Source organism: Patagioenas fasciata, chromosome 4 (genome assembly GCF_037038585.1).
Source record: "Patagioenas fasciata isolate bPatFas1 chromosome 4, bPatFas1.hap1, whole genome shotgun sequence".
In the NCBI taxonomy this organism is placed as follows: Eukaryota; Metazoa; Chordata; class Aves; order Columbiformes; family Columbidae; genus Patagioenas; species Patagioenas fasciata.
In genome coordinates this window covers 52963602-52978734 of record NC_092523.1, presented here as the reverse complement: position 1 = coordinate 52978734, position 15133 = coordinate 52963602, and the positions used below count along the sequence as shown (strand labels likewise).

The window sequence follows — 15133 nt, the reverse complement described above, 5'->3', positions numbered from 1 at the left end:
CCATCGGTGGAGTTAGCCAGGGCCAGAGCTTCAGAGCACGTCATGCAGGATTTTTGGCGTCCTGAGCTCTGACCAAAGGAGGGCACAAGCTTTATTAGCTTGTGGGGTTGAGCTTGACACATTGTAAGAGCTTCTACCTCCCTAAGTGGTGATGTGCAGTGTACCCATTTTCCCTGGTTTTGCCGCCTCTGGGCTCATGGTCTGATGTGTTGATGACTGAGGCTTTGCCTGTTTGGAGCAAAAAGAAAATCAACAGAAGTTAGATATTGATGAAGCTCCGCGCAATGCCGTTTGCATTTCAAAGTCCATGGCCAGCATTTCCCAGCACAGATATTCCCAGATCGCACTCCTGAACCAGCCTGAGTGATTTTTTCAGACTGCAGACAGTGCAATCAGCAGGGAAAGCGGGGGAGGTAGGGAATAGGGGGAAACAAAGCCAAATCTTTCAGAGTGGTTTATTATTTATTGGATTTTGCTCCTTCTCCTCTTCCCCCACTAGTTGTTACCTTCCGAAAGGTTGCTTTTGGAAATTTACTGTCCAAATTAAAACATGATAGAATAAATAATGGGGTTTGGCATATGGTTTAGTTTGCTGTATTTTAACAAACAGAGTTTTCCACAAGTATTTATTTTTCAAGATAGTCTTGTTGTCCAGCCCTGAGAAGCAACTTGCCAAGAAGAAATCAGAAGGGAGAGGAAATTGCCTGAAAATAAGGGCTGGAGGGATCTGGCTTGCAGAGGAGACTCGATTAATTCTCCACTACATTGCCCTGGAGAGCCATTCGCACTCGTGTATATGAATGACTCTCTTGAATTTGGTGAGGTCAGACTGATAAAATATACATTAAAATACAAGGGGCATGGAAAGACAGCAGTGGTGAAAATAGGTAGAGAGCATTTTTGCTGTCTTTCCAAACCCTGCTTGGTAAAATGAGTGCAAAAAGTGTCATTTGGTTCCAGAGAGGGGAAAGGATGGTCTGAACTGAAGCTGTGAAAACGGGAAGAAAAGATAAAAAGGGGAAATGAAGGCTGGAGGCAGGGAGCCCTTTTCGAAGCGCAAGAGCTAAGGGCTGAATGAAAATAGCTAAGGAAAGAAAAAAAATGTTGTGGACAGGGGATGGCAATAAGCCTTTTCCATCTCTAATGTGAGTGATTCGTGTGATTTGTTAAAAGCTGTGGTATATTAGCAGTGGGCCTCTTCCAGCTCCTTTTGAAGGAACAAGCAAACCCCCTGAGTTTAATCGGCGCTGCCGTCAGGCCTGGCCTATAACTCACTTCTCTGCTGCAAAGTCTGGCTCTGCAGGGCAGAGCACTTTACAGAATGCCGAGTCTTTAATCTACCCAACTTTCTTGCTTTTTTAAAGATCTTTAGCTGCACCATTTCAGATGCATTTCTCTTTGTAAAAGCCTGAGGCACTTTGCTGTCTTTTGTAGCTGGGATCTGGGCTGGCCTTGCCCAAAAAAACTCTTGATGGTCGGGAATTTACATCTTGGTGTCTGTCATGTTGAAACTTTTTCATGTTTCCAACTAAATGGTCAATTAATGATTACTTGGAGCAGTAAAATCTTCATAAAGCAGCGAGGAAGTTGAGCCGCAGGGTCTGCACCTCACAGGTCTTTTATGTCTTAATGCTCCTAAACAAGAAGGTGGCGGGAGATTGGAACACTGGGATGATGTGGAAGTGCCTTGCTGAGGTTCTGAGCACTAATAAGTTCCCAGGCTTTGTGTGAGGTGTCTGTCATTGTGAAATTTAGCCTGTGAGATGGAGTCCCAGGGGCAAAATACGTCCGATAACACTGAATGCAATGACTTTCCTCTTCCAGGTGTGGCAACTTTCCGGTGTCTTGCGCCAGATGGTATCTGGGAGCCCCAAGGACCTGATCTCAGCAATTGCTCTTCTCCCTGGATCAACCACATCACTCAGAAGGTAAAACCTTTCTACACATTGACCATGCCAAGTCTGTGCACTGACCTTCCTCCACTCCCCTGTGGTTTTCACATCAGGGGACCCAAAGTGACCCACAGTCACACATAAAGCATGAGCTGTGCATAAGAGCCGGGAATTGCAAGGAGAAGGTGAGACTGTAAATTCTGATGGAAATTAAGGCAAAGAGGGTGAGGGAAAGACAAAGGAGAAGGACTGGCGAGTGGAATTAAACTAGAGTGAACAACAGGTCTTGTTTTCAGCAAGAAAAGGAGGAAGAGGTGCATGGACATATGGAAAATAGTGATTCATAGCAAAAGGAAAGTTTCCCTTTCATGTATCCCCAAGGATTTTCTCAGGCCAGGCAAGCAGAGGATAAACCGCTAAGTTGAGATTCTTTACCAAAGAAAGACAGGCTCAGTATGGAATGTTTACATTGCGTTTCTGGCTTTCTGTTCTTAACTTCTGCCCAGATCATAGAAGGACTGATGGAATAGCAAACAATGCCGCAGTAATGCACATCTTTTGACCCTCAAGTCTCTTGATGAATGTTTTGTAGGACTTCATCATCTATCAGTGTTAAAAGTGCGTTAACATGTGACAGTAGAAGTTGAAGACAAGCGGAGCTTATTTGGTAGCAATATGTTGAATGTTTTTGTTATTAATACCCAGTGATGCTTTCAGCTGATTTAATTACAGAGACCAGATGCATGTTTACGCCACAGAGCCTGTGGGCTGAATCCTTATTACAGCAATTTGTGGGGATTTATCCAACACTTTAGCTGGATTTGAGTCCTGGTGTTGTGGGCCAGCTCTCCTGCTGCTCACCAGTGAACAGGATGGGGTGACCCTACAGCTGAGACTCTTTCTCCTTCTCTTCCCTGTCTCCTGTCTTAACCAAGGCTCAACAACCTGCAAATTGCTCGTATGTACATCGCTGATCACCACTATCCCGCTCCATCTTTATTTATCACCATCTCTCTCCAAAGGCAGAGGAAAATATAATTAACGTGGGGCTGCTGTGACACGACAAAGCTCACAGTCCCTCTGTCCTGCACGGGAAGGTGGGCAGGTCTCCTGCCATCTGCTGCGGCTAGCTGATTAATAAAATCTGCCTTTGCTGCCATTAGCAGCTGTGTAGCTCTTGTTTTATGACCCACGTACTTATGCTGGAGGGGTTAATATTACTTACTCCAGCCATAATTCACCCAGGCAGCTGGGAGACCTCTCACTGCTTGGTGAAGATGGCTAGGCCATTAGCCATTAGCCGAGGAAATAATAGCCTGTACTGATGAAATCTCCATCAAGGTTAGATTTATTTTGTTTGAAGCCCCAGCAAGCATTTACGTAACAAATGAGCCTCATTTAATTTGTTAGGTGCTTTCAAAGCAGGCTAAAATTGAAGAGCCAGGTTTTCACAAATGCTCAGGAGATCACAATTGGGACTGGATTTTTTTAATTATTATTATTTTTCTGGAGAAATTTAGTTCTGTTCAGCTTTGGGAACCTTCTACCAGTCAGTGGAAAGACTAGGGGGATCTGCTAAATATCTTTTGATTTCTGCTTTTGATTCCTGAGTGGGAAGAAGGGTGATGTGTACCCTGCAGGGATTTTGTCAAGCCAATGAGGATGGGAGGGAAATGCTGTGCTTGTTTTCATCTCTCTAGAGTGAAGTAGGGATTATTTGCTCACTTCTTTTCTTTCTCCTGCTGTGCTCAGACCACACGTGGGTTGTTTGCCTGCTTGCATCATGGGATGTGGGTTTTACAACCCTCTATTAGCTTCCCTTAGAGTTATTGTGCTTGATGGAAGATGAGAACAAATGTCCGCTTCAGCAATTCGTTGGCCTCTTGACATTTACTTTAACTTTATTGTTGGTGCCTACCATGCCCTCGTAACATAGCAGTAGAATAAACTTGCCAGCACGATTGAATTATGCACTGCTACCTGAGTTATCTCTGGAGTCAAGCAGTAAAAGGAAGCAAAAAGGTCAGCTTTGGATACATCGCATCATCCAGATCGTGAGGTTGTACATTCCCCCTCAACCTGTTTGTTTTACCTCTTTCTTTCATCGTTACCAGCCTTTGCACAGTGTGTGACTTGCCTGAAAATAGCTTTTCAGTTGTGGGTCGTTCCTGGGAGGAGAAGGCACCGCTGCGCTCAGGTTCTCACCCGTGATGGAGAAGACGCCTTTTTTTTGGAGCAGAACAGAAAGCATTGTGTCCCTCCGGAACACATGAGAAGCCTCAAACCTGTAAATCTAAAGCCACCCCTGTTCCTATTATAGAATCACAGAATAGTTTGAGTTGAAGGGCCCTTCCAAGCTCATCCAGTCCAACCCCCTGGCATGAGCAGGGACATCTTTGCCCAGATCAGGTTGATAAGAGCCCCGTCCAGCCTGGCCTGGGATGTCTTCAGGGATGGGGCAACCACCACTTCTCTGGGCAACCTGGGCCAATGTCTCACCACTCTCAGAGTCACAAATTTCTTCCTGTCCAGCCAGAATCTCCCCTCCTTTAGTTTAAAACCATCACCCCTTGTCCTATTGCAACAGGCCACGCTAAAAAGTCTGTCCCATCCAATATGTCCTCCCCAAGATGACATAGTCACAAAGAGAAGATAAACCTTGGGATTCAAAGTACCTTCTCCAGTTCTCGTAAATCTGCTGGGATGTGTATGGCAGAGAGGTGGGATTTGTGAAGGACCTCACCACATCATCTTGTCCCGATGACACCATCATGTACTGGATGCAGCAGGTGCTATGGTCGGTGGATTATTAAACAGACCTTAAATGCAGTTTACATTGTTTAGATATCATCATTTCAAAAAATGGCATCACCTCCATGGCCTTTCCAGCTGACTTGTCCATCTGTATGTCACTGGTTTTAAAAATGCTGCTTCAGTCTTTCCTACCATCCTTTTTTTATCAGTCAAGCTCAGGCTGCAGGAAAATATTTTTGCCTTTACAGCCACTGGTGTTTCCACGTGTGTGTCCCCTTCCCAGCCTCTTTCTTCTTTCTTTTTAATTTTCTTCCATAAATCCTTCTTTTCTACCATTTCTCTCATTTTTATTCCGCTGCCCTCTTCCACAGTCTGTTCCCTCGCAGGAAGGTAGAGCTGGAACAGCAAGCGATGCTACAGGAGGATCGTCATTTTAGCAAAAATCACCTAAAACCACCAGAAATCGGATTTAGTTTGAACAGAATGTATTTTTCTATCCCAGAACACGTTTTGAATTTTAAATTAGTTTTTTTAATAATCAAAATGGAAAATTAAAAAAATTTAGTCTCAAGTCAAAAAGACATGTATTATTTTTAATTCCCTTTATTGTACTTGAGCCTTCCGGCTACAAGCTCCATTACTTGCACATTTTTTCCGTGACTTCTTCCTTGCCTCTCAGTGACTGCCTGACCCTTGAGGAATTTCCAGGGATTGTTCCTTTGTGACTATGTCAGTGTTTGAGCTCAAGAATATTATCGATTTTGGGAGAAATACCTCATGAGGAGCTCATCTTCCCCACAGCAATAATAAGAGGAAGCCATAGAGAGGTGCTTTGTAAAAGGGAATAAGTTAGTAGTGCGTCTTCTTGGGCAGTGGTGAGCAGAATTATGTAGAATTTAAAAAAAAATAAATAGTTCAGTCCTGTTTTTCTAAGAGTCCAGACATATATCTGAGGTCTGGAATATTCAGCCAGCATTTGGGACCAATAGCGGAAGTTGGATTTGGTGGGACAGGATAGGAGACACTTCAAGTCCAGCAGAAAATGCTCAAAAGAATTGGTAAAATAACCATTAACATGTCATATGGCCATCATTTTGGAATCCCCTGGCGTTATGCACACAGGCAGGATGGAAAATGCACATCAACGCTGTTGTAGTGACTTGGAGGTGCATTTTCTGGGTGAAGAGGTTTAGAAAGTAGCTTCATCGACCAGACACGGCATCCCAAGAAAATAGCACGTCCCTGCCTTTTCAGGAAATTTGGGTGTGTGAGATGAATTTGGGTGAATTTTTTTATGTCCTGGGAGTTCATAGGTTTTGAGCTTTAATGTGCCTTTTCCTGGGTGTTTCTTCAATCATTGTCTATTTTGGGGTGTGTGTTTGGTTGCACTAGAATTGCTCAGATTTACAAGTAAATCAGTTTTCATTGGTGTGTGGGCCAAGAGAAAATGTACCCATCAGTTGTTGGGCAACATTTTTTGTTTTCTAACATCTTTCTAAAAAACTTCTTGCATCCCTGCAGTTTTCCTGGAAGGCTGACAGAAACACCCTGTATCATGGTACATGTTGAGCTCTAGCAATGAACTGCAGGAAAATTTGGAAAAGATATATATTTTTTTTTTTAATTTTTTTTTTTTTTTTTTAATGTAAAGGGATTTGATGCAGTCGTTCTGTAAAGTTCTAGAGGCCAAGGGAAGAGGTGAAAATTCAGGCTCCATGCTAACATGTGATTTTCTTCATCTGCTCAGGCGAGCAGGATCTGGTTTCTGTGGCATTAGCCTCGAGTATAACAAGGAAAAAATAATTCCGTCTTTGCATATATATTATCATTGCTCTAATGGGAAGAACAACACATTATCTCCTATATTTATCTTATCTACATCATCATATGGTTTAATTCTCTGAAGATGAGCATGAGCATCTTGAGTTAGATTTCATTAAATCAGATGGGCTGTTGCTATCAAATTGATGGAAGTAAGTTATTCATTTATAACTCAGCTAATTGATTAACAGAGAGGTAGAAGCTCAGCCTGCAATCTTTCCCTGGGATCTCGCTTTTATAATAAGCACCAGAAATTGAGAGAACAAGAGAAATATCTGATTTCTAACTGTTGGTAGATAAAACAATTGTAAATTTCATATGAGGAGCCCTGCAGATTTGGTCATTGAGCCTTCCAGAGAAGTGGGAGCTTCATTTAGATGTCGTCCTGTGTAACTTCTCCTTATCCCTGGCAAATTCCCTGTAGATCTGTGTTCCAGGTCACAGAGCAGTATATAACGAAAAAAAAAAAAAGGAGGTGGGACCAGCTGCCCTGTCCCCAGTCCCTGTGGCTCAGGAGAGGAAGGGAATACCAGGTGGAGAGAGCAAAGGAGAGCAAGAAAGGGGAAGAAAACACAGGGGAAAGAGAATTTCCCAAATAATTCAAATAATTACACAGTGATTTTCACTACAGGTGATTCATGAGACTTATGACTCAACTAGACAATAGAAGTCTTCTAATAGGAGGTTCAGGCAAACAACCTGCTTGGTTTTCCCCTCCAGCAGACCTCTGCTTGAAACCTTAAGCCTTTTGCTCCGAAGTTAATGTGCTTTTATGTGCTGAGAATCACCAGCCTCATTACAGAAGTGGTATGGTAAGGAGCACGTCTAGTGTGTGCAAATGCTGTGTTAAATTAGCACCTGATTATTAAACCCACATGATGGGAATGGTGAACGTTTTTCTCTTGTTCGTCTGGGTTATGTCATCTGGTTTTGTTCCTTTCACAAGGAACTCTTTTTTTTTTTGCACAGGAGTGGGAACAAAAATCATCTCCTCACAGCATCCTCACAGCTAAATTGAGGAGGTGTGGTCTAGACAATAGAGTAGTGAGGTGGGTTGCAAACTGGCTTAAAGAGAGAAGCCAGAGAGTGGTGGTCAATGGTGCGGAGTCCAGTTGGAGGCCAGTATCTGGTGGAGTGCCTCAGGGGTCAGTACTGGGGCCAATATTATTCAATATATTCATTAATGATTTAGACGAGGGAATTGAGTGTACCATCAGCAAGTTTGCTGATGACACTAAGCTGGGAGGAGTGGCTGACACGCCAGAAGGCTGTGCTGCCATCCAGCGGGACCTGGACAGGCTGGAGAGTTGGGCGGGGGATAACCTGATGGAATTTAACAAGGGAAAGTGTAGAGTCCTGCATCTGGGCAGGAACAACCCCAGGTTCCAGTATAGGTTGGGGCATGACCTATTAGAGAGCAGTGTAGGGGAAAGGGACCTGGGGGTCCTGGTGGACAACAGGATGACCATGAGCCAGCACTGTTCCCTTGTGGCCAGGAAGGCCAATGGCATCCTTGGGTGTATTACAAGGGGGGTGGTCAGTAGATCGAGAGAGGTCCTCCTTCCCCTCTACTCCGCCCTGGTGAGACCCTATCTGGAATATTGTGTCCAGTTCTGGGCCCCTCAATTCAAGAAGGACAGGGAACTGCTGGAGAGGGTCCAGCGTAGGGCAACAAAGATGATTAAGGGAGTGGAGCATCTCCCTTATGAAGAAAGGCTGAGGGAGCTGGGGCTCTTTAGTTTGGAGAAGAGGAGACTGAGGGGTGACCTTATTAATGTTTATAAATATATAAAGGGTGAGTGCCACGAGGATGGAGTCAGGCTCTTCTCAGTGGCAAACAATGATAGGACAAGGGGCAATGGGATCAAGCTGGAACACAAGAGGTTCCACTTAAATTTGAGAAAGAACTTCTTCTCAGTGAGGGTAACAGAGCACTGGAACAGGCTACCCAGGGAGGTTGTGGAGTCTCCTTCCCTGGAAACATTCAAAACCCGCCTGGACACATTCCTGTGTGACCTCACCTAGGCGTTCCTGCTCCAGCAGGGGGATTGGACTAGATGATCTTTTGAGGTCCCTTCCAATCCCAAACATACTGTGATACTGTGATACTGTGAACTGTGAAATAGTCTTCTGGAATCAGAAACTGCTCTTTCTTGACAGGAGAGACTATTTACATGGGTTTTTTTCCCAAGTGACATAGATAAGGAAACAGGACAAGCTAGCTGAGGCCCTCTCTAGCATGGCCAGAGAAGCAGCTGCCCCTGAATTCCAGCAGTGTCCTACGAGGAGAGGATCAGAAATGGTTGTGTTGAAGCCACTATGGTGACCCTAGGTGGCAAACCCTATCCAAACACTGTACATGATCAAATTATGAAAGTCCTTGTCAAAGTTTCCTTCTTGGGAACTTTTCTTCTTCTTTTTCTCCTTTTTCTTCTTCCTCCTCTTCTCCTTCTCCTCCTTCTTGGTCTTTTTCTCCTTCTTTTTCTTCATCATCTTTGTTGTTGTCTTCTCCTTCTCTTCTTTATCGTTTTCATCTTTGTCATCTTCATCTTCTTTGTCGTCGTCTTCTTGTCTTCTTTATCTTCTTCATCTTTTCGTCTTCTCATCTTCGTCTTCTCGTTTTTGTCTTCTTCGTCGTCTTTGTCATCTTCTTCTTAGTCTTCTTCCTCATTGTCTTCCTTTCCCTTTCTCCTTGCCTTTCCCTTTCTCCCTGCCCTTCTCCCTTCTCCCTTCTCCCTTCTCCCTTCTCCCTTCTCCCTTCTCCCTTCTCCCTTCTCCCTTCTCCCTTCTCCCTTCTCCCTTCTCCCTTCTCCCTTCTCCCTTCTCCCTTCTCCTTCTTCTCCTTCTCCTCCTTCTCCTCCTTCTCTCCTTGTGGGCAGTTGACTCATTTAACGCTGTGGGGGTGGAAGGGACTGGAATAATGTCATACCAACAGCCAGGGACAACTTTTTCCCCTGGTTTCTCAATTGCAGATGAGGTCAGGGGAGATGGCTGCCAACATTGCCCGGGAGCTTGCAGAGCACACGAAAAACCACATGTACGCTGGAGATATCACATACTCGGTGTCCGCCATGGTGCAGCTGGTCAACTTACTTGATGTGCAGCTCCGAAACCTAACGCCAGGTGGGAAGGACAGCGCTGCCCGCAGCTTAAATAAGGTAAAAATCTGGGAAGGGTTTGGCTCTCCCTGGAGAGCTGTTAAAAATGTCTTTCTGAATGGTTACCATTTGAGAGCAGTGATTCTTTCTTAGTAGACAAGAGTACCTGGCAGTTTTTCGTTTGCAGTGTGTTTTATTTTGCTGAGAAAAGAAACAGTTGTAAATGCCAACTGTAGTATTGGTTCTGGGAAATGTATACCTGTAGATGTGTTGAGATATGAACTCCAGGTACTTCATTGTGGTCTCAGCTCTCACAGCTCAATATGAGAATAACTCCAGTGACTCCACAGCAATTATTTTGGATTTGTGCCAGCGTGACTGAGACCAGAATTTTGCCCAATGTTTCCAGTGCTGAATCTGTCTGTGAAATGCCATGTAATATGATCCAGAAAATGTGAATATTTAAAGCAGCAAGAGACAGAGAGAGTCTGAATATTGATTTTTTTTTTTTTTTAATATCTTCTAACATTGCAAGATGCTGAATGTGAAGGTCAAATGGCAGCTTATATGCATGAATATTAAAAAAAAAAAGCAGACAGAGCCATTTATTTACACTGGAGGTATATTATCAAAGGCACAAAATGTGCCAGCATGCTGAATGCTTCAGGTGTTCAGGATGGTTTAGTATTAGAGGGTGTTTTTAGTGATGATCTGTGACTTAGCCCAGAAGCATCTTTCTGCATGATGACACTGTGGTTTCTGTGCCCCCCATTTGAATGATTAGTTCCTTTTGTCATTTCCAGAACTAAGTGAAATTGCTACGTACTAAAGGTGCAAGAAGTTGCCAGTCATGGGAGGAAATCCTGGCTGTGAAGTCTGTAAGAATCCAGTTAAAGTTGAGGTTTTCCTTGGTCCAAGGCCCCTTTCATCACTGAATTTCACCTTAATGTAGGGGCTAGGACTTGTATAGGATTCAGATGGTGAATTGTGCAGGTCTGGACGCCAGATCAAGGAGCAGATGAACTCTGTGGCTACAAGCACATGGTTCTGTTGGCCATCCAGATAAAATAAAACCCCAAATTTTATTCTCAGCTGCTCTGACAGCCCTGTAAGTGAGAACAGAACTTGGTCCCGAGGTTGTAGAGGGAATAAATGATCCCAGCTAAGCCTGAAATTTCTTGTTTGTCTTGTGAAGAGAAATACATGAAGCTGTGTTTTTCTTGTAAGTTATTGTTGTAGACTTAACTGTGTTTTAAATGCAAAGGGCTTCTGGATTGTTTAAGATTACAGGGAATTGGAGTACTGCATCTCATGTGCTTTGCATGTGCCGTGAATTGGGTTTATCTCAATGCTTTTAATTAGCGCTGCTTCCAGCTATTTTATAACAACATAGATAATAATGATATTAGCTGTTACATCAGCATAACATTATTTGTTATAATCACGCCACAGTTCTTTGTTTGAAATGGTGGTGATGCCTGATGATGTCAGGTAAAACCAGCAATTAATGTCACCTACTAATGGGTTTCACGCTTGCTTTTCTGAACACGCCCTAGTCACACCCAACATTTTGTCACTTCAGCTTTGCCAGCACGTATTTTTCATCTTTTTTATATCCCACGTCCTGATATTCATCTCAATGATGTGAAATAAGGCTGTATCGCAAGCAGGTTTTTCCTCCCCCTGTGCCACCAGCTTTGCACAAGCAGGTCCTCCTACAAATCAGTTCCACTCCACATTAAAATTCCGGACTGCGTGGAGTCCTGCAAAACAGCGATGCGAGTCAGTGATCCAAATGACAGGCCTGGTAATTTGCTTGCTCTCATTCCCCACTTAATTCTTTAGAAGAGCGACCGCTCTGTGTTCGTTGAAGAAGGCGTGAATTCAGCTTGGAAGTAGTATTGCGCAAACAAAAAGCAGCAGAGTTACTGCTCCATTTTCCCCTTCACCGATCAAGAGTTTTAAAAAAAAAAAATCATTTTCAGAGTTTGTTTAGTCAGAAAGAAAGAATGAAGTAAGCACTAGCCATTAAATATTCTTTTAATCATTAAAGCAATCTGGGGATCGGACAGTAATCACCTGTGCTGTTTTGTACTTTTTTTTTAACAAGCTGATGCACAATGAATTGAAATAAACTGGCATGATCGGAATTTTTAAAAGCCATCATCTGTCAGGTGCCACTTTCCTGTCACAAAAGCTTTATGCTTTCCATTGGATCAGGTTTAATTAAGGTAATAATTGTTGTATTGCAGACTGACGAGACCCTCGAGTGGATAGCTCTGTAATTTTCAGCAAGGCTTTCTTTGATCTCCGTTTGTTTCTCTTAAGTCTTCGCACTGGACAAGTTTACCCAGAGGAAGATTTCTACTGTTACAAATTGATGAATTAGATATTGAAATTAGGCATTCTGCAATACCCGGGTGTATTTTGTTTATTTCAGAGCCTCAAAACTCTTGGGGACAAAATTAGCTGTGCTGATGGGATTGCAGTGCTGTGAGTTGGGAGCACAAGTTACCCCGAATTTTCATTGATGTGCCATTTCCAACCCAGGCACATCAGCAAAAACAAACCCGGCAAAGCCAGCAGCCAGGTTTTTGCAAGTTTTCATTTGCAGCGATGCAGACAGCCTGCAAAATCCTGGGGAGGTAAATTGGTGCCTGCTAGAATTTCATCGCATGAATATCAGGCAGGAGGCACGCGAGTGCATATCCAAGCACGGTGAAAAATATGGCTCCTACGGAAAAGGTGAGATCCTATGTGGAAAAATTATTCAGCATATAAAGCGTTTAGGCCCAGGAATCACAAAGGAAAACACAACTCGGTATCAGAGAGGCCTGGAAAATTCATTCCTGAAGAAGCAGTTTAATCCATAGGGGAGATGAATTCATGGTTATGTCCTCCTCAGCAGCCCTTTACGCTATCAGGAGCCCCGGGCAATGCTCTCCCCTGCGGTGCGATGTGTTATCACTCTCGCCATGTGCTAAACCTGGCTTTAAGCAAGCTCACAGCAGTGGAACTGGAGCACTGTAGGTTTTGCCTTGAGCCAAAGACCCCAGTGGGTGTATTGGGACAGGTCCCTGCAACTTCATCCGATATCACAATGCCATCCTGCTCCTTGCTCCCTGGAATTAATCTCGTTCATCCAAAGCTTGGTTCTGGCACACCGTGCTGTCTGACTGCAGAGTTCACGTTCCTCTTAGGTAAATAAGCATCAGCCCTGTCCTTTCAAGCCTTGTTTGAGGTGGAATACCATGTGTTATCTCCAAGCCATAAGGAAAATGCTGTCTTGTGAACATCTCCACTTCTGCGCCTACTCCCATCTAACAGCCGCTCTTGCAAAGTTGCCAGTCTGTGCTTTATTTCACTGAAAAAGGTCTAACTCATCTTTCTGGAGCCTTCTACCTAACTCGCATGCTGCCTTTGCTTTGGTTGGTTTGCAGGAGCTGGTAAAAAAGATAAATGAGATTTTTAGCATAAGGCGTTTTTTCTTCAATTCTTTTTTTTCCTTGTTCTGTCACTAACTTGTTTTTTCTATTCCGTCTTTAATCTGCTGTCTTTATGGACTCAGCTTCAGAAAAGGGAGCGCTCTTGCAGGGCCTATGTCCAGGTATTTCTTGTGTTTTTAATAAACATGTCCAGTTGTTTGACTGAATGATTGTGAAGTGGGTCTTGTCTCTATGAATAATCTGATTATTCCCATCTTTGTGGCAGCAGGTTCTAAGGTTAAGGTTACAGGATAATAGTTTCATTCTTCATCTCCTCCCACCTGCCTGGTTGCTTGTGGACTTGACAAAAATTTCAGGTAAAATCTCTAAACCAGAAAATGGGAAAAACTGCAGGAAATATCTGACGAGACCCATCGGGCTCAGCAGGACAGTCTGGACACATGCAAAACAAGAACGCAAACCTCCTGCTCGTGAAGGTGTCTCCAAACCACCTGGGTTTCACTTATGGCATGTCACTCATATAATTCCTGCCTGCCTTTTTTTTTTTGTCTTCACCTCTTACACTTGCAAATTTAGAAACAAATTTCACAAGGAAATAGGCTTATATTGTGTTTTACGTGAACAAAGTCAAGCCCCAGTGCTTCAGGAAGACCTGTTTGTAGGCTTTTCAAGCACGAGGCCTCAGGTTATGTTGTTTATCCTGTCACCTTGCCTTAGAGCATTTGCTCCTGTGACTTAGATATAAAGCTGTTTGTCTGCGATGGGTGAGTTAATGCTGCTTTAAGGAATATGGAAGTTTTACCTGCTAATTTCTGTCTCATGCTTACTGACTTTGATGTTGTACTTATGGGTGATTGGTTGTTTTTTATACGTGTATGTATAATGTACAGGGGTGTAAAAATGGGGGGCTGTCTATACCTGAATTTTCCTGCAAAATCCAACTGCCTATAGTGGGTATTGGCTTTATTTTGTGAACGGGTATTTTGTTTCATGTGTGGGATTAGACAGTTTAGATTTCTAGGGCATTCAGTTTACCCTTAATTTCAAGGGCTTCTTCCCTTTCACTTGGAAAGGCAACTGGTTTATTGAAACATTAATCATGTGCTGACCTCTTTAGTAGGTAAAAAACGATGAAAGCTCATTGCCTGAGCTGTTTAGTATAAACATGGACAAAGCTGATAAATACATTGAAGAGGACACTCCCATAATGGAGGGCTTGAAGAATGAATGAGATGACATAATTGAACTTTTCCAGCTCTGCTTTGTGTATTATACGGAAGTAAAATAATGTGGCTAGACATATTTTTGTACAGTATGTTTCCATTTGGAAAATCATGTAGCTGAAGTCATAAAAAAAATCTTGTGAGGGAGAGTTTGTCTGTAATAGCAGTTAAATGTCACTACAGATATGTCCTTTACCAGGCAGTGAAACGTCTGGGCTGGCTAGGGCAATTTAGCAGAGATTTTTCAGGAAATCTTAAATGTGGAAGTCCTGGACCTTGTGAAATCAATGGGAGATGGGAAGTCGCTGGAAGGTACACCACGAATGGTAGAGAAAATAGTTTTCAACCTTGCTGACATGATCCCATTGTCATGAAGAGCATCTGTGGCTGAATTTGACACACAGGGCTGGAAATGTACCTTCAACCGGGCATTCCCTAGCCCAAAATGAATGAATAATACAAATAAATATTTAAACAGATCTGGCAATTTTGTGAGTTATTCAAAGATGCGACTGTGGAAATTCCGTATCAGATTATCGTTTCATCTCTCTGAGCAATTCTGTAATTAAAACAAATATTGATTTAGTTTGTGCAATGTCACAATATTCGTTGGGTTAAAAGCTCAGGGATTCTATTTGCCGGAGACAGAGTTTACAAATGGTGCTCCTTCAGTTGCAGATGTGGTAAATGATCCTTTTTGTCTCAAAAATCCAACAATAACTAACCCAACAGGTGGTGATCTAAATACCTGTTAGTATAACAACCAGACAATCATTGGGGTATTTTTCACTCACAATATTTAGGAAACTGCCACACAAACTTCAATTCTTGATGCTAAGAGTCAACTAGACTGCGCTGAGCAAGGTGGATGTCTGAGATGGATGGAGTGAGTGGCTTGG

General features: G+C 43.1%; 1 protein-coding gene across 35 annotated transcripts in view; it reads left to right on the top strand.

The window, feature by feature from the left end:
* The window catches only part of ADGRL3 (adhesion G protein-coupled receptor L3), a 384288-nt gene that overhangs the window by 303377 nt on the left and 65778 nt on the right, over positions 1-15133 (top strand). For 30 of the 35 annotated variants that reach the window (XM_071807883.1, XM_071807868.1, XM_071807860.1 and 27 more), the window contains 3 exons: positions 1825-1928; positions 9440-9625; positions 13134-13172. In XM_071807883.1, coding sequence (XP_071663984.1) covers positions 1825-1928; positions 9440-9625; positions 13134-13172 — 329 coding nt within the window. The remainder of the gene's footprint in view (positions 1-1824; positions 1929-9439; positions 9626-13133; positions 13173-15133) is intronic. The other 5 variants (XM_071807865.1, XM_071807867.1, XM_071807877.1 and 2 more) reach the window with 1 other exon arrangement.